General features: G+C 36.3%; 1 protein-coding gene and 1 long non-coding RNA gene across 2 annotated transcripts in view; one reads left to right on the forward strand and one right to left on the reverse strand.

Moving 5' to 3' along the window:
- Positions 1–25265, forward strand: part of LOC145238260 (uncharacterized) — a 48572-nt gene that overhangs the window by 18611 nt on the left and 4696 nt on the right. Inside the window, exons 4-11 of the long non-coding RNA XR_013862091.1 lie at positions 1990–2151; positions 2426–2521; positions 3104–3169; positions 10748–10862; positions 13793–13848; positions 19108–19229; positions 23841–23984; positions 24764–24874. This is a non-coding gene — a long non-coding RNA (uncharacterized LOC145238260). The remainder of the gene's footprint in view (positions 1–1989; positions 2152–2425; positions 2522–3103; positions 3170–10747; positions 10863–13792; positions 13849–19107; positions 19230–23840; positions 23985–24763; positions 24875–25265) is intronic.
- Positions 8504–10024, reverse strand: LOC145237616 (uncharacterized). Its single transcript, XM_080100551.1, has one exon. It carries the CDS (start codon positions 10022–10024, stop codon positions 8504–8506), a length of 1521 nt encoding a protein of 506 aa, XP_079956677.1.

The raw sequence follows: 25265 nt of genomic DNA on the forward strand, positions 1-25265 counted from the left end.
CGTGGAAAAGAACGTCTCTCTGCTCAAAGGAGTTAAAACCAACAATTCCTATTTTACTTGATGCGCTAGAGCGTTTGTTCAGTAATATGCCTAAAAGCGAATACTTGGCCTCGACATGTAGGCTACTGCATTCGATTACACAGTAGCCCTCAAAAGATAATATAGCTAGATAATTATGTGGACAACATATTCTAGCAGTGATGGGGAGACTCGAGTCAGTGACTCGACTCGAGTCCGACTCGAGTCACCTTTTTGAAAGACTTGACTTGACTCAAGTCTCACTTGTGTAAAGACTCGACTTGACTTGGACTCGTCTTAGTAGAGAGTCGACTCGGACTCGTTATTTCACCAACAAAACGGAAATTTCTTATAATTAATAACCTGTTTAGTTTGCTTCAACCAAACAACAGCAGCAATTTACTGTGCTATGCGAAGTTACTTTTGCTTAATTTTAACGTAACACAGTCACTGCTAATGCACAAACTTTCTTACGCTGGCTTTAAGCGTTGTGCTTACTGCTTGGATTAAGGTAATCGAATGCGGTATATGTCAAGGCCAAGTACTTGCTTTTAGGCGCGTATTCGCTTGAACAGATTGACGTTCTTTTCCACGCAGTTTAATGAGTGTCAAGTAAAGTGTTTCATTAAAGTTGACCCTACTCTATGAAAGGTACGTTGATGGGATATGTTCACTGTAATGAAACGGTATCCGTTTTTAAGGTAAAAAGTCGCGATGAACCATTCAAATAGTTTAACTATCTAAACCTTTAACCTTTTCTTGCAAAAACTTTTTGGGACTTGCCTTGACTCGAACCGCTAATGACTTGACTCGACTTGAGACTCGAACCTCATTTGACTTGACTCGAATTGAGACTCGAACCCCTTGTGACTCAACTTGACTTGGGACTCAAACCTCTACCGGCTTGACTTGACTTGAGACTCCACTGATATGACTCGTTACCCAACCCTGTCGAATACCTTGCCCAAGCAATAAGTACAACGCTTAATGCCAGCGTAAGAAAGTTGCAGCGACTTCGTTACGTAAAAGTAAGCAAAAATAACTTCGCATAGCACAGTAAATTGCTGCTGTTGTTTGGTTGAAGCCAACTGAACAGGTTATCCATTATAAGAAATATCCGTTTTGTTGGTGAAATAACGAGTCCGAGTCGAGTCTTTTCACAACTTAGACTCGAGTCAAGACTAGTCTTTTAAAAAGGTGACTCGAGTCGAGTCCGAGTCAAGTCACTGACTCGAGTCTCCCCATCACTGCTAGAATATGTTGTCCACATAATTATCTAGCTATATTATCTTTCAAGGGCTACTGTGTCGAAGAGAAAAGTTTTGTCACAAAATATATTTGATGAGGTTCTTGTTTTTCTTAAATCAGGGAATTAAGCTGTGTTGCTCTACCAATAACGTTTGGTCTGGTCGCAGCATCTTGTTGATTTAATGGATGTATTTATTGTTGATCAATGATCAGTAACTAAGGCAATCCAACTTTGGTACCATTATTCTCAAACTCGAGTCCTTTGTTGCATAAAACTGGAATAATTCTCTGTTTTTTAAGAGTTATATGAAAAAAATAATTGCTGGTGAGTTCTTTGGATGCACATGTTAAATTAAAAATAAGTGTACTGTAAATTGTACCATATAAACTATTGTATCTGTAGTTTTTGGCAAGCAAAACAAAGTGTGAAAATAAAATTTTAGACAAAGTTGTGATACTCAACGTAATGATGTTGTTTTATCATTAGATGTATGTTAGAGTCCTAGATTGCTCTTAACATGTATAGGACACATCAAACTGTTTTTCTTTCTCATTGTTTGATAAAAGCAGCTGTTTGAAAGTGTTTTAATGTATTATATGTGTTGACTGGTTAGCCATTAGTTTGGACTAATAATTAAGTTCCTGATATTCCTGATAAATTTGTTGTCAATATTTGCATTTTTTTTCATTCAAAACAAAATTTATATCATAGTCAATTTACAGATGCAAGTGGACAGTATGCTAAATGACGTCATTTGAGGTGACACGAAAATCTGATGAGAGAAAATTGAAACAGACCGCCAAAACAAGTGGATGACCTCTTATCAACTGTGTGATGAATTTTTTATTTGAGTTTGCTCCACCAGATTGCTTGATTATCAAGAGGTACATTATCTTGTTGAATCGTGCCCTCGTACAGGTCTTGGCTGATGCGTCTGTCAATAGTGTGTGATACAGACGAGTCTGGTTAATTTTATACCAAATAATAATTTATATAATCAGTTTTCTTGTATAGAAGTTGTGAGCCCAAAACCATAACCTATAATTTCTCCAGTTTGATTATGTACCTCTTATTCACATAGTCTGGTCAACCACACAGCAAGGAAATCTTAGGAAATTGGTTATGCGATTAACCAGATTTCTGTGTATGTTGTTACAGAAGGTGAGGTATAATTTTTGTGCGCAACTGACTTGCCATGATTTACAAGCTATGCGTAGACGCAAGCTACAAGACCATCCAACAGAGAAAATGCAGGTAGAAATTTGATAATACTCACAAGAACAACCAGACCGAATACAAAAATCTGGACCATCAACTCATTACAAAGCTAATACATTTTTATGTTCTGCCCACTTAGAATAAAGATAAAAGTAAGAGCATAGTTTTATGCAATAAAATAGAAATAAAAACACATGCAATTGTTTGCTACCTCACGCCAAATTTATCATGTACTGCCTGCAAGAGGGAGCACATATTGTACTAGTCCAAAAGTATTTCTTTGTCTCAAACGCAAAATGTGAAATTATATTAGTAAATCATTTTAAATCAAATATATATTTGCATTATTACAGTGTCACTCATTTAAAATCAACTATATGTTTGTATGATTACAGTGTCAATTATTTTACTTTACCACTCTTTTGTCACAGTCATGTTGTTTGGCTTGGTTACCATAGTGATTACATTCGCTCTAACTTAGCTTTTGGACTTTAGCAATGATGTGTAAAATTTTTGTGTAAATGAAGGTGCATAAAGTTTGGTCATTTAAGTCACAATTGCAAAATATGCATAATGTTTATACGGTTGAATAAATGTGATCTATGTTTCCATTTACAGAACTTATGCAACTGCAAAACACAAAGATTAATCTTCTTTTTTGACCACAGAAATCTAGATTGAAATGTAAGTAAATCTGTTTTTTTGTCATGTCTCATAGACTAGTTCAGGGGTGGGGAACCTGTGGTCTAAAGGCCGCATGCGGCCAGGCGCTAAAAACTAGACAGAAACGTATTTTTTTAACCTTTATTTCACATTACTATTTGATTGGTTCTAGGGCAGCGGTTTTGAAATGTTTGCGTACTGGTACACAAAGCGATATCCGTAGAACTGCCAAGAGACCAAGGTTCTACAATCTTACTTGTGTTTCAAAAGAACAATTGTTTGCGCATAATCGAATTTCTTAAACTCGTCTGTGATGTCACAAGCTGCTCTTAGATTGATATTGATAAACAAGCGAGTTTCTATGTTAATAAAATCCTGAATGTTGTAATGAGGGTGGAAGTGTAGTGATGAATTTTATTTAGTTTGGACCGTTAATCCAATAGCACATCAACCATTATGTAAGTCAAAATGTTTGAATGCCACTGTCCTTGGCCTGAGAAATAGTCTGTGCGGCCTTCACAAACAAAAAGGTTCCCCACCCCTGGACAAGTTGGTTAAATTGCCTATCTGGTTTACAGTTTGTTCAATTTTTGATTTAAACTGATCAAAAACAGCACAGTCGCCAACACAAAACAATTTGTGGTTGCAGAATATGCCAAATGTTGACTGTTTTGCTTACTCTGTTGCCCCACTCTTTCCCCACTATCCCCCTAAAATTCATGAAGTTTTTAAATATTGTGGAAATTAGTTAGTATTGTGGAAATTAAAAGCGTGTATTTATGTCCAAGTTGAGTGGAATTTGATCTACACCAAGATACTCTTAAATAAACATGCACAAGTTACATACAGCTCGACTGTTTAGGATACGCGATGAAATGGATTGTTGGCAAATTGCTTCTTGGCATTTGTATTGAGTAGAAATAACAAGACAAATCAAGTTGTAGAAAGTGAAGTGGCATTTTCATCTATAAGGCTAGTGAAGTAGTTCCGTTCAGATGCTTAAATGTAAAAAGTCCTGGACAATGTGTGCCATTCGCCAGCTGTTACTTTTTTTAAATACTGTATGACCTGGAGGGAGTAAAAGGGTAAAATTATAGTGCAAGTGAACTACAAAGTCCTCTTTGGGTAAAGTATTATAACCAGTGAAGCTGTAAGGTTTATCGGTAATTTGTTCACAGAATCCAACACACCGTGACCTGCAAGGATTTGTCTTCTTTACAGATACAAATAGTTGCGGTGTAAGTGAACATTTATTATAGTTTATATAATTGCCAACCCTTTGTATTGTGCTCATTTCCCTGTGCTTCTAAATGGCTGAAATGCATTTGCGATTTAAATGGTTGCTTTGATCCTGTTTATACTCTTTGTTTATAAACCCTCAAGAGGCCCAAGCACATAAGACTGTAATGATCACGATAGAATGTTGACTTCTGTTCTTGAAGAATTCAAGTGCTGCTAGCTTGAAAGCTATAGTTGTTTTGTTGGAGTTATTTGTGCTGCCCCTCTTACTGATCGCCTACTCGTGTTTACTGTCCATAACCCAGTCTTACTTTTCGCACCTTCTATTTGAATTAAAACATGGCTTGGTCACTTTGCAAAAAGGTTTTTGCATATTGAAAAGGGTAATCGTAGCTATGAAAAAGGGGTTTACACATATGAAAATTGATGTTTTACTTTTCAATCCTCCATTGAAAGATCTGTGAGCAGTTAAAATGTCAACAATATAGATTTAGCAAGCCTATTGTTCAGTACTTTAAAAACTAAAACAAGTGAAGTAATATGTCACATAAAGTACCTAATTGTTAGTACACGTATTCAATTTGTAGCAAAATGAGTTGAGTTGAGTTTATTTCGCTTGGTGAAAGACAACATAGCAACACAATTGCACTAAAACAATCACCAAGCCGGAAATAGCTGCGCAACGTTAAGACATTATGAAGCGCAAAAAAGTGTCGGGCACAATTGGTGGATAGTAGTTAAACGCGCTGCAGCTACACCGTATTATAAGGCGTTATGTGTCCGGTGCTCACAAGAAAGTGAGTGTGGCGCAGAGTGAGTATAACACGACTGAGGGGTAACGATGGTGGGACCAGTCGCGGGTCCCTAGAATCTAACCACCTGTGTTAGGGAAAGAGGGTGGGGTTCGACAGGAAAAGAAACCACCGAAAGAAACCCTGCCGGATAGTTTCAAGCACCAGAAGAAAGAACACACAACAAATCCCTAGTCGCCATTAATAGTTAACTTTGGACTCACTTGCAGTTAAAATTATTGACGAGTATTTTGGCAGTTGATTTAGTCATTTAAATTAAATAAGGATATTAGTTTAGACACGTCCAACGATTAAAGTAAAAAAAACAAAATAATAATTGTAATAATAAAGCATAAACAATTAACACAAAAGAAAACACACACACACACACAAAAAGAACAAACAGCAATGAAATATTGCAATCAATAATTCAAATTTGAATAGCTCATTGTTAGCTCAGCTGTTTTCTATGATGACAGAAGGATGGTTAATCTATGATAGTCCTGCAACAACAAACAAACAGCACCAGTTAACTGGTTCCAGGACAAAAACAATACAATAATTAGCAGCACGTGTACAAGACTACACCACTCCAAGTAGAAAATGTTTTTGTGAAAACAACTTGTGTTCAGTAAAAAAATAACATTCAGAAGTTTGTGCAAGTATAAATAAGAACACTGCAAGCGTGCGGGTGAGAGTAGTTCAACTTAGTCAGAACTGTACAAAAGGTGGCAATTGTAAAAAGACTTATGTTGTAGTGTAGGGCCATACCCGAGCCAGCAAGTGGTGCAATAGTAAAACAATATAACGTGCAATAAATGCGGCAACAGGTAAATATAAACGCTAATAATGTTATTTTGGAGCAAGGACATCTACAGGGGTAAACTAATAATATAGTTTTCTGCATTTACTGGTCAGCATTACGCTTATAGTTCTTAGGCAGACATTAACCCTACAGAGTAATGCAGCTAATAAAATTTCTAAGCATTTCATTACAAGTTTTGGAAACAATAGCATTTCCTCTCGAAAAAAATCATTTTTGCATTATGAAATTACAAGTGTTTAATTTAAAAACAAATATACAGTGCCACAAATTTGAGATTCAGTAGGTTAGACCAATTAAAATACCTACACATTTGTAAAATTGCCACACTTTATAACAACAACACATCTCTTTTTGGATCAATTAAATAATAAAAAATAGCAGGTTTTTCAGTTTTTCTAAATTAAGGGCTTACCAAACTACAAAAACAGAAAATTACAACAAAGAGGTGTGGTTTATCTTACACAAATTTCATGAGAAAGGCATTACATATAACATACTGTTACAATTGCAGAGGTTATGTGTTTATGTGTTTTTCAGGTTTTCGTTTTGCTGGACTTGTGGTAATTACTACATAACTACAGTGTGACTAAGTCATAATTAAAACATGCTCATCAACAGATTATAATCCTTAGGCGTACATATAAAGGCATATAGCAAACACAACTTTATAGGTCTTCGAAGTTCAAGGGTATGTCAAGCCCAGGTGTGTTGTGAATATTGTCAAATACTTCAAATGCCTCATTAGTGAATGTAAGCTTCTTAGACAAGAGACTATCCAGTTGTTGTCCACTATTGTGCATGGTTGTGATTGGTTGCTTTATGGGGTAGTAAACAGTTGAAATATCTTCATCTGATTTAGTCAAGATGTCCCATCGAAGACCAACTTGATAAAAGACAGATGGGGAACAGTTATAAGGGTGCAGGGGTCCAATTCCCAGTGCTTTTTCGCAATCCATAACAACTGATGCAATTTGAACAAACATTTCCCCTGTAGCACAGTTTTCATAAACTTTTTTGCAGAGCTGTATTCCACATGCAGCAGCAGAGAGACATTCTTGATATCGCCCAAGAGTAAAAAGTCTTTCTGTTAAGTTGGTAATGTTAGTGATGTCTAGATCATCATACCATGAAAGATCTACTGTAAGACCGTAACTGAAAGCTTTTTTATGATACACAATGCTTTCATTATGTCTTTGTAGATCATTTAAACTTAAAGCAATTCGGGTGTAGAGCATGCTTCTATGAAGGTTTCCCCCAGCCAGGTGTGAATAACCATCAGTATAAATTTCAAGTTTTATACTTTGTAAATCAGAAAGAATTTCTTCTATTTGTAGCAAGCAGTTGACTTCCTGCTCTTGTATATTCTTTTTCAACCAACATTCAGATAACCTGTCTAAATGGTAGTATTTGATGACCAGATCATCTTTTAAGCAATTTTGTAAGTCTTTGTCCAAATGAGAAAGCACTTCATAGTTGTCAATCTTATCCTGTAAGTTGTTTATTTTTTGCTGAATTTCGTTTTGAATATCAAGAACCCTGCTAAGTGTATGTGATTCTTTAGCTTCATTCTGAAATTTGTGCAGTGCAAGCAAAATACGACAGTAAAGTTTCTGTGCTTGTTCCAACCAAGTTAAATTAACAAAGAAACCAGCCACTGTATCAATGATCGCAGCCAAATTTTGTGGTTGAAGATTATCTTCATATATTTCTTCCACAAACTGGAAAATCTCAGTATGTCGGTGCAACTTTCCCAAACACTTTAGTTTAGTTTTGGTGTAAGGTATATACGGCCCCATAAGAAACTTTTGTCTCAAAGCCTTGCATTTCCAGGCTTTGTCAAGCATGTGAAGTGCTTCATCATATTTTCCTGTCTCGCTTAAACTCACACCAATATGAAACAAACAAATTCTTGAAAGAACATCGGTTTCTTCATTGACATGCTGTTGCTGTCTTCTTGATAATAGTTCTTCCAAAACCCTTTTGGCCTTTATAAAATTTCCAGACAAGGAAAGACATATCCCATAATGCATGTTGATTTGGTAATAGGAATCAGAAAATGCATTTAGGTTTCCATCATTTGCTATTTCTTGACTGGCTAATTCAAGGTTTTTCAAAGCCTCAGTGTATCTGTGACATTTCTTTAAGCTGTCTCCTAGGCCATAATAAACTTTATACTTTGGTAATGGAGGATTTCCTTGCACATTGTGATGGCATATTTTACTACACCAGGTAAGTGCCTCATTGTATTTCCCCATACCCAGCAAACTTTCAGCCAAAATAGAGATAATATATAGGAAATTTTCAAGTGGTTGAAGTATTGAAAGATGGTATTTGATTTTCTCAGCTGCTTTGGTGTACTGCTCTGAACCTCTTAGGCTATCCACATACAATATAAACCAAGCAAGCCATGAATAGGTATTTGTTTGTGACAAAACATTGCACTTTCTAATAAACTCTTCAGTATATTTATATAGCTTTAAACTGTGTGTCAACTGGGCTTTAACTAATGGAAGTTTTTTGAGATAAAATTTGTTCTGTTTCATTGCATGCATGACCTAATCTTGCCATTAAAAAAATACGCAATGCATTGCATGTTGTGATGCAATCAACAACTGCTTCATTTCCGATGGTAGAAGTAAACTCTTTCATTATGTCAGGTTCAAAATCAAAATGCTTTTGCATCCTGATATCATTTTGACCAGAAGTACTGCTGTATGCTCTTAAGCGTATTTCGTAGCTGATTGCGAACATAAAGCTTAGCTCACCAAATTCATTTTTGTTGATGAAGCCATCTTTAAGTAGGTTTCTGAGTGTAGCAAATCCTGTAGATGTTTTTGACCCATAGAGTCGACCTAATCCCTCCACAAAAAGTGATGCACCTCTGTAAACCATTCGCTTCACATCAAACTTGTCACTAATACCAATTTCGTTTATTTCATATTTGTGAAGATCCTTGTTTAGTTGTACACTTTGTTGTTCTGTAAGTGTTTCATGATTTCCCAGTATTTCAAACACTTTTTTTTCAAACTGTTGATAAACAGAATTATTACCAAAGACAAAACAAGTTGTCATCAACATGTCTGCTAAATTGTATCCATTTTTCAAATCCTCTTCTGTTTTCAAGTACTTCAACATTTCACTGACAGGTTTGATCAGCTCAGTTGTCCACGGCTTTTTCTGTGTCTTGGTTTGTCTTCCTAATGGATTCTTGCTAGCTTGGGGAGCAAATCCATCAGGAGAAATTCCACATGGAGTGTGTGCATCATAAAACCAATCCTCTTTTTCGTTTAAGGGATTGTTGAGACATGGAATTGCCAAGAATTTTAGAATTGTTTCACCCAAGCGAACAAGAATTATTTGGAAAATAGTTGCAAACCAATGAAAATACTCTAAAATGTTTTTGTACTTCATGTTATTTTGAATTCCTTCTTCCAAGACAATAATACTTTCAAAGTCTGAATATGGAGTAATTTCTTTTTTAGCTAAAGAACCCATTCCTACCAAAGCAAATTTGCAAGGTGGCTCTCCCATTATGGCGACAATATTACTTGCTGTGACTTGCATGATGCTTGTGTATGTGGTGCTGACATATTCCTGTATTTTCTCCACACTTAAAACTCTTTTTTTTCTCTGCTTCTTCATTGCTTTTTTTGCCAAATCATCACTTATGGGTTTCAATTTTTCTGGTTGTTCATTAGTTGATTTACGGAAGAGTGCTATTTTTTGCTTTACCTCTGCCACTGCATTGTCAACATCCAATTTTGTGGCTTTTGCCAAATTTAAAATATGCAAACACAAGCCATCAAGGTCTGTAGCAATGATATCAACATTTTCTGGCTTCCGCAACGCAGCTGATGTCATCAAAGCAACACTCTGAATGAGACTGATCTTATCTGGACTTTTCTCTTTGTACACAAGTCCCAACTGATGCAAAGTTTTTGCTGATTGTTTAGGATTAATTTCCTTTCCATGCAGACATTGACTCTTCAATGTAGTTACTATTTGTTTTTCACTCAACATTTTTAAGGCTGATGGTTTAAAACATGTATTTGTACACTTATATATTGTAATGTTATAAATAAACCAGAAAACAGCTGAGTTTTTACATTTCCTTTTGCCTATTAGAAAGTGACTCATTTATGTGTTGACTGGTTAACTGCTGGTTAAGTCTGGAAATTTAGTTCCTCATGATATGCTTTGTTGCACTTTGTCAATATCTGCCAACTTCTGAAGAATGACAGTTTGCTAGCATACGTATTTGCTTTCCAGTGCTTAGTGTTTGCTTAGCATTAGACCTATTTTGAGGTTGTTTCTTTTCTATTTGACATGTGCACACATTTCTTTTGATTTGCTTCATGACTTTTGAAGTCACAATGCCATTCTTGACAAAGTAAAGTGTTTGTATAGCTAACATGCATGATTAACGTTGCCAGTGTTTTTTACCTGGAATTTTGTAAATAGTTTTTCATTAACACAAGTGCTATATTTCAGAATATTTTTATTTATTTAACATTTATATATTCAAAATATTTGTATTTCAGAATGCTTTTGCCAAATCCCTACAATTTCCCTACAGTTTTTCATTGCTTTCTTTTCTATGGCCTGGTTTTAGACTTTTGCACTGTCTTAACCATTTGCGAACTATAATGGAATCGGAGAAAAAACAAAAACATCATGTAGTTAAACAAATATTTTCTATGTCATGCATTAAAATTTGCCTCAACAAATTTCAAACTATTTCAGGCTAATTGAAGCTATTTTGCGAAGATGTTGTTTCCTGGAAAGAAATTATTCCTTACTACAACGACAAAATGCTCCACAAAAATGTATAGAAAGAAGATGATTCCATTGTAAACAGGTGATGATACCGAAATAATGTATTTTTTGGTGAAAAAAACTATTTCAAAGCTAAAGTGATAAAGTTGGTTCTCACAGAATAATCACACAGGCTTGTTTTTTGTTTAGCCTACATCTCTGTATGCTTGACACAGGCATTGCAAGTTTTTTTGCAACACCTGTGGATAAAACTTATTTTCATAATTTGAGTTTATTTTCGTAGTTAATTAGTTTCTGACTGAATTTGGAAAAGCGAATAAAAGTCTGTTTTTGATGTTCAAACATATGAAACAGGTTTACCATCATCAGTAAACTCTAACTGCTGTTCATGCCCTTAAAGCTATGCTATTTCTTTGTTCTTGATGTTATTCGCTGCCATAAATCATTGAGGTTAAAAGAAGGTTTTGTTCCCACTTAATTATATTATTTTGTTTCTTTCATGTAGATTTTAACAATGAAACATGCCCTTTTCATTAACCTCTATGTGTTTGGTTTGTGTTTTTTTATACACTAGGTCCCGCATCATTCAGGGGCACTTCTGGGTAAGAACTTCTGTATTAAAGACCGCAGGGTCTTAAATTTTTTTTCATGATAAAATTGTATTCTGTAAAAGTTATGTGACATCTGACAAGATGCTTTTAACAAATTTAGCACTGGCAATGGTAAAATGAGTGTGGGTACACTGGCTAAAGAGTATAAATCTCCTAGTTTAAATAAAGGCTTAACTTGTTTTTTATTATCTATAATGGCGCTAATTTCCTAGCAACGAAATCGTTGCCAGTCGTTCTTACAAACAGTTTGTTGTCTAGTACTTTTTGCCAATACAATCGCACAGCGTCAATACAAAATTACTAACAAACAAGCAATCAAAATGTTAAAACATAAAGTATAATCTGAGATAAGTAAAACCAAAGCAAGCAAAAGATAAACCCACAATACGCTTTTCATATCACATTTAGCATTCGAATTTCTTTGTGCGAGTTTTTCACATTCTCTGTTGTGTATTTTTTTTATAAACAGTGTTGTTAGGTCACAATTCATACGGACAATGCACAAAAGGGGACAACTTCTGTAGATATTTTAGCAATGTTGACACAAGCTGAAAAGTAGCAAACTATGTACATTACGCATGCTAATGTTTTATACACTACAGGCTAAAAATAAACAGAATTATTCACCGATTTTCGGTTCGGTAAATTTGAATCACCAATCTATGGCACCTCAGAAAAGGAACAGATACCACAAAGTATTTATTTTATGGTAATGCCCACGTAATGGTTAAGGTTGATGCGACGACAGTTTATCAGCATTAGGTTTCATTTTATATGTGTCGAATCTGAAATTTTGGTTAAATTTTCCATTTTGGTAAAGAGCTTGTCGACAAATTTTGCCTTGTCGTTAAGGTCCATTCTAACTGTTGGTTGTACGTCAGCCCTTTGTCATTGCGATAGCGACCTCACTGAAAACCACTGCCAATCTCACGTTTTTCTACCGCCGGGTCCGGGTAGTTCAGGGGTGGGCAAACTTTTCAGTGCAAGGGCCGCATTCAAAAGTTCTAAATCTTATCGGGCCGCATAGTATTTCACCAACGGCCGCCAATTGCTTGCTTGTTTTTGTTTTAAAATAACTGGTGTAAAGAATTAGGTTTATATTATATATATACCATTTAAAGCCACCTAAAATGCTTAGATTAATAGTTTCTAACATGGTGCATAAGTTTAGCCAAACGAAGCTGATTGTTTATGACATCATAATCTGTATTGTGACGATTACTGTGCCTGTTTTTTCGGATTCTTTGCACACAATAAGCGGATAAACAGGCACCGCATATAGTTAATAGGCTGGTAATCTTTTTTCCAGTCACACGAAATCTGTTTTTAGCAGTTTAAAATAGTTGGCAAAATAGTTTTAGATACGTCACGGCCTCCAGTGCATGTATTTTAATAAACATGGTCACAGCCGCACAAACCCGTCTCCGCGGCCGCATGTGGTCGTACACGCCTGATTTAGCCCAAAATATTAACATAGCATATTTTCAGCTATAAACATAAATTTGTTGTCAGTTGATTGGACAAACATTGGTTGAAACGCTACAATTGTAATTGTTTCAAAATAAACAAGCACGTTGTTTTGTTAATAAATTCCTTGCGCCAACATTAAACAATGCGAGCCGCATTTAGTATCCATCTTTAGGTGTTGTGCGGGTCTGTGTTAACGATTCTGAAGCTATTTTTTGTCTGTTTCCAAAGTACTGCAAAGACGTAAACTTGATCCAAAGTGACCAAAGTTTTCGCGTCAACAGTGCAAAGTGGGCTGTATTTAAACACGTGAATCGCTTTCACTTTTATCGAACGAAGAAATTATGTCAAGTGACGATTTGTATAAGAACGTGGCAGAAACAACAGGCTAAAGCACGAAAAAAGTATCTGTGTTTAGTTCCAAAGTATGGTACGGTTACAGATACTGCACATGGTATAGGTATCGGCAAGTCGCACCCGCGGTATTTATTTTTATTTTTTAAAACTGTACGCCTGTGCTTATAATAACTTACTATTCAGCGTTGCTCGGTAACTATCTTTTTAAAATTTACTAACATTTGGCGGGCCGCATGAACTCCTTTGCCGGGCCGCATGCGGCCCGCGGGCCGTAGTTTGCCCACCCCTGGGGTAGTTGTTAACGTGCAATTGCATTTTTGGAGATCAAATACTCACTAAAACACTGGAGTCGTTTAACATATTTGAAATATTCATTCTTTAATTTTGTGTCTTTATGCTGTAAGCTTTTTAACTATAACTATTGTTTAAAAGAAACTTTTGCCAGTTTTGTTTTTGTTTTATATCATCTGCAAAATTTTAATCACATTCGTAAGCCGGAAGCGTTTTGCGGGAAAAATGACAATGTGACATGATGTTTATATGGTTTAATGTTTACATTTGGTTTGTTTATTCGCAGAAGCTGACAAAACACGAGCAACGAAGATTCGTCCCACTCTATATCTCAATTCAGCTGTAAGTAATTCTGAATTAAAGTTTGAGTGTTTATCGCCAAACGTGTGTGATGTCTGTCAGTGATTTATGAACGGAAATACTAATTATTCGTTTTGCCTTTCCATCATATTTTCTACCCTGGCTTTAATTTAAATTTAAATATTAACATGTGGCATTGGGTTTGCGACTGGCCGGTTTGATCGATGCAAACAGTTTTTGCGTCTTGACATAGGATTTGTTTAGTTACTTAACAGTTTTTGCACGTTAATATTGACCGAAATGCCAACAGAACCATGCAGTTTGTCACAATAGGTAAACAGAGTTGTCTGTTGAGCAAGTGTAACTGTGTCATTATATTTGACAAAACAATCGTCTGCAGAAATCGTCACATACATTTTGTGATAAGAAAAGGCGCTTTGTACAAACACGGTGGCAAAGCAGCAATTATGAAATCACAAACATGTGAATCGCAGTTTTAACTTAGAAAAAGTCTTAACAATAAAAATACACAAACTACAAAAAAGCATGTTACAAACACCAGATACAAAAAAAATACTATGCAAAAATACTTAATATGACGTGTATCATTATTTATCACTATCCCTATTCGTATGCATTTGTTTAATTCAAAACCCTTGGTTTTGCAATGTCTTTACAGTGGTCTTGTTACGAGAACGCACGAACTTTAGTGACAGTTGCTTTAGAGAACGCACGAGCTTTAGTGACTTTTGTCCAAAATAAAGGTCCCTGCATGGTAAAATATCGACGGAGTGCAATTGTAAGGCAGAGTTTTGGGGTGATTTCTAACTCTATTTCACAAGCCCCATACACCTTGACTATTTTAACAAAATTCTCCTTCACACAGCAGTTCTCGTGCACAAATTGACAAAGTTGTATTCCATGTTTTGCGGCGGCAAGACCCTCTTTGTATCGTCGTAAGTGGTAGAAAAATGTGACAAGAGTCAATAAAGCAGTTTCGGACATTTCGACAGATGTTTGGCTACCGGAATGAAAAGCCAATTTGAATGATTTTTTAGCGAATCTAACCGCATCGTGGCGCTGGCCCGCATCAAAGCGGCGTGTGGATATGTTGTAATAAATAAAACTGCATAATTCGGAATATTCTGACCCAGATAGCTTCGCTCTGTACTTTGTACGGATTAGTTCCATTTTTTCCTGCCAAACATCTTTGAAGAAAACTTCTGCTTCTGCTGACTGGCCCAACATTATTAAGCATTCAAATTTATAAGAAACAAAAACGACCAGATAACCCTGGTTTCCATTGATAGCTTTGCATTTCCATCCTTTGTTAAGATATATAAGAGCTTCCTTGTATCTTTTTAGACCACACAAACTATTACCTATGGTAAGAAATGCAAAATTCATAATTTGGTCGTTTTCTTCATTCACTTGCAATTTTCTTCTTTCAGATATAGCTTCTTCATTTACCTGAAATGCATCAGAATAACGCCCAACCTCATTTAAGCAGACGGTGTAATCGAGCAACATTTCAAAATGTTTTCGAGTGCATAACGCTTTGTTAGGTTGCTCTTTCCAGTCGTTGTATGCAAGCTGCATATAATACCGTTGACTTTCCTTGTCTCCAAGGACCGTATAGCACCTTCCCATGCTTGAGTAGATTTCGACTTTTGACACAGTCTTCATTCCCCATGAAAGGGCGAGAGCCAACTTCTTCGAGTATTCTAATGCCTCCTCGAACCTTTTCAATGCAAACAAGCTCGTGTGGCAATAGAACAAGAAATAACCGCGCCAATCGATTAAACCCTCATTGAGTCTCGTTAGTTCGTCTTCACAGGCTTGCACGCATTCTTCGTGTTCACCCAATTGGCTCAAAGTTTTCACATAAAAAAACTGCAACATCTTTCTATCTTCCTCATTCTCATACCCTTCCGAATTTTTACATTCATCCATCAGTTTTAATGCAAACCTTTCCAGTCGTAACATAGAAGCCAAATACGATGCATTACGTGGCAAAACCAAAAAATCAACTGTTTCTTTTGTTTTTGCTTTTCTAAAACAGGTAACGACATATTCTTGGAGTGATGCTGCGATGTTCAATCCATCTACAATTGCTCTGTTTCCCATGTCTTTCGTAAGCACTTCCAACCGCGATGGCCGGCCGAATTCCAAAGATGGAAAGAAAATGTCGTTTTGGCCTGCGGTTTTGCTGTACCACCTCAAACGCATTTCAAGTGCAACTGCCAATGAAAATTGAAGTTTACCATGCAGCATATCGTCCATAATACCACGATCTCTTAGTTCATCAATAATTTCAAAACATTTAAAGTTCTTACAGTCGTACAAATGACCAAGAGCTAAAATAAAAAGTGAACGGGTCCGCATCGCAAGACGCTTTATATCAACTTTTTGTGTCAATGAGAAATTGCCAACTTTGTAAAGTTCATAATCTTGTTCAATATTCTGTTGTACTCGTTGGCTTAAGATGGGAATCTGATTTAGTTTTTGTTTGATTATTGATTCAAACTTTTTAAAAACAACAAAATCGCCGAATACAAAACAAGTTGTAGTTAACATATCTGCTAAATGATATCCTTGTTTCAAATCTTCCTCTGTTTCCAAGTACTTCACCATTTCACTGACTGGTTTGATCAGCTCAGTGGTCCAAGGCTTGTTCTCTGTTTTCGTTTGTCTTCCTAATGGATTTTTGCTAGCTTGAGGAGCAAATCCATCAGGACAAATTCCACATGGAGTGTATGCGTCATAAAACCAATCTTCCTTCTTATTCAAAGGATTGTTAAGACAAGGAATTGGTAGAAATTTGAGTAAAGTTTCACCCAAACGAACCAGCATCATTTGCTAAACAGTTGCAAACCATCGAAAGTATTTCAAAATGCTTTTGGTATCATGTTGAATTCCTTCCTCTAAAACAATTATGCTTTCGAAATCAGAATATGGTGTAACTTCATTTTTTGGCAACGAACCCATTCCTACTAAAGAAAACTTACAAGGTGGTTTTCCCATTATGTACATGGTATGTGTTGCGATCAATCTCATCACGTCTTTGTATACTTCAGTAACATAATCCTGTATTTTCCTCACTTGTTTAACTCTTTGCAGCCGTATTTCATCAAGCTCTTCACCCTTTATATCATCAGACATTGGTTTCAGCTCACTAAGTTTATCTTTTGTGTTTTCACGAAGCATTTCAATTTGTGCTTTGGTTTCTGTAACAGCTTTACTCACCAGCTCTGCATCTGGATTTACAGCGTCAGCCAACGTCATGATATGCCTGCACACGTCATCAAGGTCTTTCCTAGTGTCATTTGTATTTTCAGGCTGCCTTAACATAGCTGATGTCATTAAAGCAACACTTTGAATGAGACTGATCTTATCTGGACTTTTCTCTTTATACACAAGTCCCAACTGATGCAAAGTCTTAGCTGATTGCGTTGGTTCAATTTCCACTCCATTGGAATAACATTGTTTCTTCAAATCATTAACCAAATCCTGTTCACTTGGCATGGTTACCGTGTTTAATTTCAAATGTTACAGCGAAGTAAGACTTTGAAAATATATACACACTTAAATTTGGTGACACGATTGCTAGCGTGGAAACACCATCCTGTTATAAGAGCAAAAGTTAATGTTTAAAACCTGTGCTGTACGATATACACGACAATTTATTTATTGCGATTTTATGAGGGACCAGCGGCACCATATATTTGCCCACACTGATTTAATAACAAGGCTGATTCGAATAAAACTAACTGAAGGCCTTACATAGAATAACGCTTGAAATTAACTTATAACTACCTGACCGAGCGATATTAAAAATTTGCTGGACTTGTGGTAGGGATCGCAAACACGGAACTAACAGCGTCTGGTACTTTCCTGCGAGCAAACAAAGGAACGATAAATTGTAAGGAGAAAGTTTTCTCTGTAAAGCTTGCACAATTGAAGTACTACGTACAAAACAAGAAAACACTTTCTGTTTTGCAGTATGTTGCCATAATGTTATATGTCAGTTAACTCATGATTCGTCTTTTGTACTTTTAGTTGGACCGCATAGATTTAGCTGTGCTATAACCGCGTAAGCTTGGTTCCACTTTTAGGGTAACATCACTTCCGCATTCTGTTCTTTCGCTTATTTTTAATCTATCTATAATCTAAAACGTATATGTAAGACTTCGTGCCGCTAATTGAATTTTTGAGCGTTTTCTGTGTTGATATTTGATTGATCCAGATAAAACTTTTACAGCTTGCTTATATGACCATGGCGATGTACTTTATTGGTTTAATGGCCGGGATATCCCAGGTTTCTTTAAACGTCGTATATCACAAATAGTACCGCGTCCTAGAGTTAGGAAAGTAGGGAAATAGTTTGGTGTAACAGTATGTTGTTTAGAGCAGGGGTTGGCAACCTTTTTTGCACTGCGGACCATTATGAAAGGAAATTTTTATCGCTTTTGGTCTTCAAAAAACTACAAATATTTACATAAAAAATATATAAAGCAATAAAAACACTTTTAGTTATCAAATTAGTTTATCATTCCCGGGAAACATAGGCAAAATGTTTCATAGCATTTAACGTGAAAAATTATGCGGCCCGGTAACGCACTCTTTGCGGACGGGCGGTAGTCGACCACTAGTTTACAGTATTAGCTGTATGTTGCACAAATAAAAACAACTTTTTCAGTCACTGTCATGCAAAAGATACGTAATTGTGTATTGTTAGCACTTAATTTAATTGCACAGTTTCATGTCATGTGTCGAAAAGAATGTGTTGGTGTAAACTATAACAGTTTTTTCTACGTAGCTAAAGCAAACGCCAGTCACTTACATAACAGTCACCCTGTTACGAATATGCAAGTAAAATTCTATAGCTGAACTCACTTCCTCATTGAATTAAAACGAAAGTCAATGCACGGAAGCGCGAGCTAATGAGCTTTTATGATCTACTTGACCTTTCGATAAGACTGTTACGTCACTCACGTGTTCAAGGCTGGCGCAAATTGAATATCTCAGATAGATAAGATAAATATACATTCATTAACTGGATCAGAAAGCGTTTCCGATTTCATTACTGAGATCCTGAAGTGTTTGTGTAGGCAAACGATTATACCAAACTAATAATTCAATCATAGTACGCCAGGTCTATAGTAAAAGCGTGATATCTAAAGCGGCATAAGATAGCGAAACAGTTTGTTTATTTGATGTGACCCTTGAAGTTAATTAAATACTGTTTTTTTCCGCATTGCTATCAATGGTATACTTATAAAATTCTGGTTATTATTTAAGTGCTGCCTGGGTAAAACAGCTTGAGAAACACTGAAGTACGACCTGGAAGCAGTTCTTTCTACCAAGAAGAGTTTACCGCAACGAGCTGTAAAGTGTGACAAGATGCAGTAAAACACAAAAAGGTAAACCTACATAAAGCGTTCGTTTGCTGCTGAATAAGGCATTGTTACATAGACGTTGTAATTATTGCTTTCAGCCTCATGGATTTTTTGTGTGCACGCTTGGTGTGCGTTCAGTAAAATGTAAAAACTAGCGACTTAAAACTTGCTAATTACCTTTCAAACTTACCTACTTATACTTTGCATTTATGTGCCTATTTTTTTAATATTTTCCACCAAAAATTATCAACTCTTTACTATAAAAAGCAAACGTTTTTTCCACAAATGCAATAACCCAGTTTAAACACCATAAGTTAAAAATCGACACAATCACAACCCAAATGTAAGAAAGCAAAGTATAAAGCGAAGGGCAAGATCAATCAATATACACAAACTAGCACAAGCAAAACATATGACCAAGTTTTCAAAATCATGTTTCCGCATTTAGTAATGCCTTTAGTGAGTATTTTTTAATTCGCTTGTTTGTAACGTTTTTAAAGCGATCTTGACGCAAAGCAAAAACAAACCAACCTTGTTCATATTTTTTTTATAACTGTGAAAACGTATCTAAAATAAGAGGGTAAGATACTCCTCTTTTTCTAATCGAATTCAGTGCTCTAAGAGGGTTTAACATGAAAAAATTTGGAGGGAGTGCAGTTAAATGGTAGAGTTGGCTTGATTCCCGCTTCAATTTCACAACGTGAAAATATTTTGACGATTTCAACAAATTTATCCTCCGCACAGCAGGTGTCGTACACAAATTGACACAAATTCAATGCATGTTTGGCAGCCTCAAGACACTCAGGGTAGCGTCGTAACTTGAAAAATACTATTACAATGATCCATGCAGCAGTAACGTTCATTTCGGAGGGTTTCAGGCAACCCGAATAAAACGACCATGAAAACGATTTTTTTGCAAACATTATGGCAGCTTGGAATTTGCCGTAATCAACAAGCTCCTTGGAAATGACATAATATATGTAAGTACAAAATTCGGAATATTCTGCAATAAATAGCTTCGTCTTATGTATTTGACGAAGAAATTTCTTTTTTTCGTGCCAAACAAGTTTTAAAAATCTTTCTGCTTCTGATGGTTGACCCAATTTTGTCAAGCATTCAATTTTGTGAGAAACGTTTTTAACAACATATTCTTGGCCGCTGTGTGTAGCTTTGCATTTCCATGATTGGTCAAGGTAAACAAGAGCTTCGTTGTATCTTTGGAGGCCACACAAACTGATACCTTTGAAAAGAAATGCCGTATTTAAAAACAGGTCTGTTTCTTCAATTACATGCAATTTTCGTCTTTCCAATATAATTACTTCATTCACTAAAAGGGCGTCGCTATAACAACCCAATAGATTGAGACATACATTGTAGTCACTTAAAAGATCAACATAATTGTCTCTGTCAAATAGTTTTGGGGGTTTCTTCTTAGCTTCGGTGTATGCAAGCTCCAAATAATATCGCGCCTTATTGTTGTCATTCAACCACAGATAATACTTTCCAAAGCTTGCATTTTTTTCCATGTTCAATGACAACAAAACATCTTGGTCATAGTCCTCCAAGGGCGTTCTATTGTTATGAGCCTCCGGTAAGTTTTTGGTGTATTCTAATGCTTCTCCATACCTATCTAATTGAAACAAGCACCGAGTGCAATTTAGCAAGAAACCAACAGTCATGTACTTGGGACTATCCAAACCGAGTTTCGTCAGTTCGTATTTGCTGATTTTAAGACACTCCTCATATTTCCCACAGAGATACAAACATCTTACATACAAAAATTGCAATCTGCGTTGGGCTTCTTCACCTTTACACTCGTCCAGTCTTTTAGTTTCATTGATTACTGTTAAAGCAAATCTGAACGCGTGCAATGAATATGCCAGCCTTCCTGCCCGAAATGGCGATTTTGCAAAATTGATTGTTTCCTTTGTTTTTGCTTCTTCATAACAATTAACAACATACTCTTGCAATGATGCTGCGATGTTCAATCCATCTACAACTGATCTGCTTCCTATGTTTTTAATAACTTCTTCTATTCCGGTTAGCTGCTCTACATCAAAATGCGTTTTTCGATGCAAAATGTCATTTTGGCCTGAAGTCGTGCTGTACCACCTTAAGCGCATTTCTAATGCAATTGCCAACGAAAATTGAAGTTCGTCATTCAATGACTCATCCATAATACCACGATCCTTTAGTTCACCAAGAATATCAAAACAGTTCAAACTTTTACAGTCGTACAAATGGCCGAGAGGTAAAATAAAAAGAGAACAACTCCTTAAAGCAACTCGTTTGACATCAACTTTTTCAAATATCAAATTAGTTTTTACTTCAAAAAGTTTATAATTTTCTTCGATGTTCCGTTGCACACGTTGGTTAAACTTACACATCTGATTAAATTTTTGCTCAATTTTTAATTCAAACTCTTCGAAGACGACAGAGTCGCCAAATACAAAACAAGTTGTGGTCAACATATCTGCTAAATGGTATCCGTTTTTCAAATCCTCTTCTATTTCCAAGTACTTCACCATCTCACTGACTGGTTTGATTAGCTCAGTTCGCCACGGTTTCTTCTGTGTTTTTGTTTGTCTTCCCAGCGGGTTCTTGCTGGCTTGAGGAGCAAATCCATCAGGACAAATTCCACATGGAGTATATGCATCATAAAACCAATTTTCATCCGCTTTGAAGGGATTGTTAAGACATGGAATAGCTAAGAATTTGAGTAAAGTTTCGCCCAGACGAACCAGAATCATTTGGTAAACAGTTGCAAACCATCGGAAATATTCCAAAATCTTTTCGTAATCAGGCTGTTCCTGAATTCCTTCCTCCAACACAATAATGCTTTCAAAGTCTGAATATGGAGTAACTTCATTTTTGGCCAACGAACCCATTCCTACCAAAGCAAATTTACAAAGTGGCAGCCCCATTATTTCAACAGTACGTTCGGCAATATGACTCATTATTTGCTTGTATGTTTCCGTAACATAATTTTGTATTTTTTTAACTTGTCCAACTCTTTGTCTCCTTATTGCATCGAGCTCTTTGCCTTTTAAATCGTCAGAAATTGGTTTCAACTTCGTAAGTTTAAGTTTTGTGTTCCTACGAAGCATTTGAATTTGTGTTTTGGTTTCGGCAACAACTTTACTAACCCTCTCTGCATCTGGATTTGTAGCGTTGGCCAACGTCATGATGTGCATACACACGTCATCGAGATCTTTCATGATGTCATCTGCATTTTCTTGCTGCCTTATCAAGGCTGATGTCATTAAAGCAACACTCTGAATGAGGCTAATTTTATCTGGACTTTTCCCTTTGTATACAAGTCCCAACTGATGCAAAGTTTTTGCTGATTCCTTTGGTTCAATTTCCACTCCATTGGAAAAACATGCTTGCTTTAACTGTTTTGCCAAATGATTTTCATTTTGCATATTGTCTGTCTTGGTGTTTTTTTCAAAAAATAAAATAAGACTAAAAATGCCTGGAAATGCATACACAATGTAGTTTTCTGCGATTTCCAAAACGACAATGCTTTCCTGATATAAAAGCTAGAACGAACGTATAACCTCTATACCTGTGGTTCTCAACTTTGGATCGCCAGCCCCAAAACGGCAACCCAACTCATGATAATTTAAATCTGTAGTATAAAACCTTTAGGAACTCATACGACAGTTTGATTTCGAATTGGCACCTAGCGTTTGCGATTAAATAATTGCTTGTGGTTTTTGGCTTTTCTCGACATAAAAAGCTCGAAAAAGCGAAGGGTTTATGGTAGCTTAAATCGGTTTGACCTCATCAAATAGGTTTATTCGAAACACTGCAAAAGTGTTCGAAACCAGACGAAAATAACAACCCAAGTATATATTGTCTGCTGCGACTAGACGCCTTGGTGATACCTGGCAGTTTTTGTAGTGATCTAAAGTATGTTCGCCCGCGAAGGCTCTGTCAATATTTACTGCTCGGTAAACTGACTCTGTCAACATACGTGATAAGGGCCCTTACATTGGTCAGACTAATGTAGCTTAACTTTGCACAGAAGCCTTGTTAGAAAACTGTAACTACGTAATTTATAGTCATGGGTATGCAACAAATGTGGACTTTTTCATTTACATTTGAGCAGTTGGTGGCTCGTGTGTAGGCGCAGCGAAACTAGAGCACCTACTTAGTTCCGCTTGATAACAACGCTGAAACTTAACATGAACAGTCCGTTTTTCTATCTTTCTGTTTACCCTTCAATGAACAGAGCACCATTGCCCGGAGAGTAATCAAAAGAGATAGCACCTCTGTTCTGGCACTGAGGAGAAAGGTAGAGAGACCACTGAAACTCCAGAAGTGCTAACATGGGGGGATTGTTCATGTTTTAAGTAAACACGCGTTTCTCTGTACCTTTTTGTATAGACAGCCTTATCTGTGACGGTCCAAAATGTTTTTGAGACCGCACCTTTACGTATTTAGGCCTCGAGTCGCCACTGCTGATTTACACTTATCAATGAACAACGGAAGTCTGTCTACATATTACAAACGGAGATATAATCTTCATTTGATGCCTTCCATTTCCATAATGTTTTTTGAACAAATATAGCATATCAAATGACAAAGGTCAACATTTACCAAGGTTTCATCAACTTTATGATAACACAGGAAACACTGAAGGACATGCAAGATTACATGGCCCTGGAGAGGAAATGTGCTAATGCAAGCCATTTTTTGGCTCCTACCTGAACACTAGTCGGAACCAGATTGGCCTCATCAAAAGAGAAACTAGGATGGCAAATGGCCTGAGACGTAAGTAGGGTATGCAAAAAGCGCCGAAGTGCGGTTCGATGCTACGCTCCACCACCAGAACGTAAAGTTGTTTTATCACGTGATGTCATCGCAGTGCCATTTTCCGAAACCAGAAGTCAAAAAATGTTGATGACGTCTCTGCTTTATATTTTGTGCTTACGTGGGTTGTCACTCTGTAAATGCAGACTTACACGCGCTCTTTGGCTGCAGTAACGATATAATAAACCTGTCGTTTAACCTGGCTCAAAAAATACGATATATAGGCCAGTTTGTAAATCAGTTCAGGTGACAACTGTCTCCTCAAAAATTAGCACTTGTATTTGATTCGTTCCGTGTCCTTAAGCGGTTGCCATTAGTCTGGAAAGTAACTGTGTCGTTCTGCAGTTACGATTTAGAAGGTACATAACTATTAAACTTCAAAGTTTAATTAGGTTAAGTTAAGCAATTGCTTAAAAGTCGCATTAGGGACGAGAATCAATATTTTAATGTTAAAGTAGGTATTTCGCATGCGACTTCATTCTTATCAACGCTATCGTTAAAATTGCAACTTATTTTTCACCAAGGACCTTCAAAGATAAGATTTATTTTTTTCAATAAAATGAAAAATATTTTGCCCCGGATTGATGTATTTATCACGATGTGTTCAGACATCATATAACTATGCATTCAAACTCAGCATAAACTCAAGCCAATACCAAATGACGCAATTGATCGTTGTTATAAACTTTATTGCGTTATGGACGAAAAAAGCAGAGTTTAACTTTGTCAATGATTTTCAGGCCCTATCGACTTCTTGTTTCTGACGTCGCATACATAGCCAAAGAAGTGAAGAAGCCTGAAGTAAATGGTTAAATTGGGAAAGTGCCCATAATTCAAACTCTCAACTACAGGTAATAATTGTTCATTTGATAAGTTATTTTTAAACTTTATTACTGGTTTGTAATATTCCGATTGATTGCAGTGTGTAATTATGTATTTGACTTGTTAGGTTCACCAAGTTAAAAAAATGTTATTTTTTATTGTACATTGTACACAAGAATATTTTTGCTGGTGACGAAATCGTGCACGCCTCTTTAACTACCATCGTTCGTAACGCTGCCCGGTTCCAATTTAAACGCTTCGTTGACCTGTTAAGGCAGGGATGGGCAAACTTTTAAGTGCAAGGGCCGCATTCAAAAGTTCTTAATCTTATTGGGCCGCATAGTATTTCACCAACGGCCGCTAATTGCTTGCCTGTTTTTGTTTTAAAATAACTGGTGTGAAGAATTTGGTTTATATCAT

The sequence above is a fragment of the Phallusia mammillata genome, chromosome 7 (assembly GCF_965637545.1).
Source record: "Phallusia mammillata chromosome 7, kaPhaMamm4.hap1.1, whole genome shotgun sequence".
Lineage (NCBI taxonomy): Eukaryota > Metazoa > Chordata > Ascidiacea > Phlebobranchia > Ascidiidae > Phallusia > Phallusia mammillata.

What these genes read in the sequence shown, in the direction of transcription:
- LOC145237616 (XM_080100551.1), bottom strand. Translation starts at nt 10,024, where the DNA reads ATGTTGAGTGAAAAACAAATAGTAACTACATTGAAGAGTCAATGTCTG.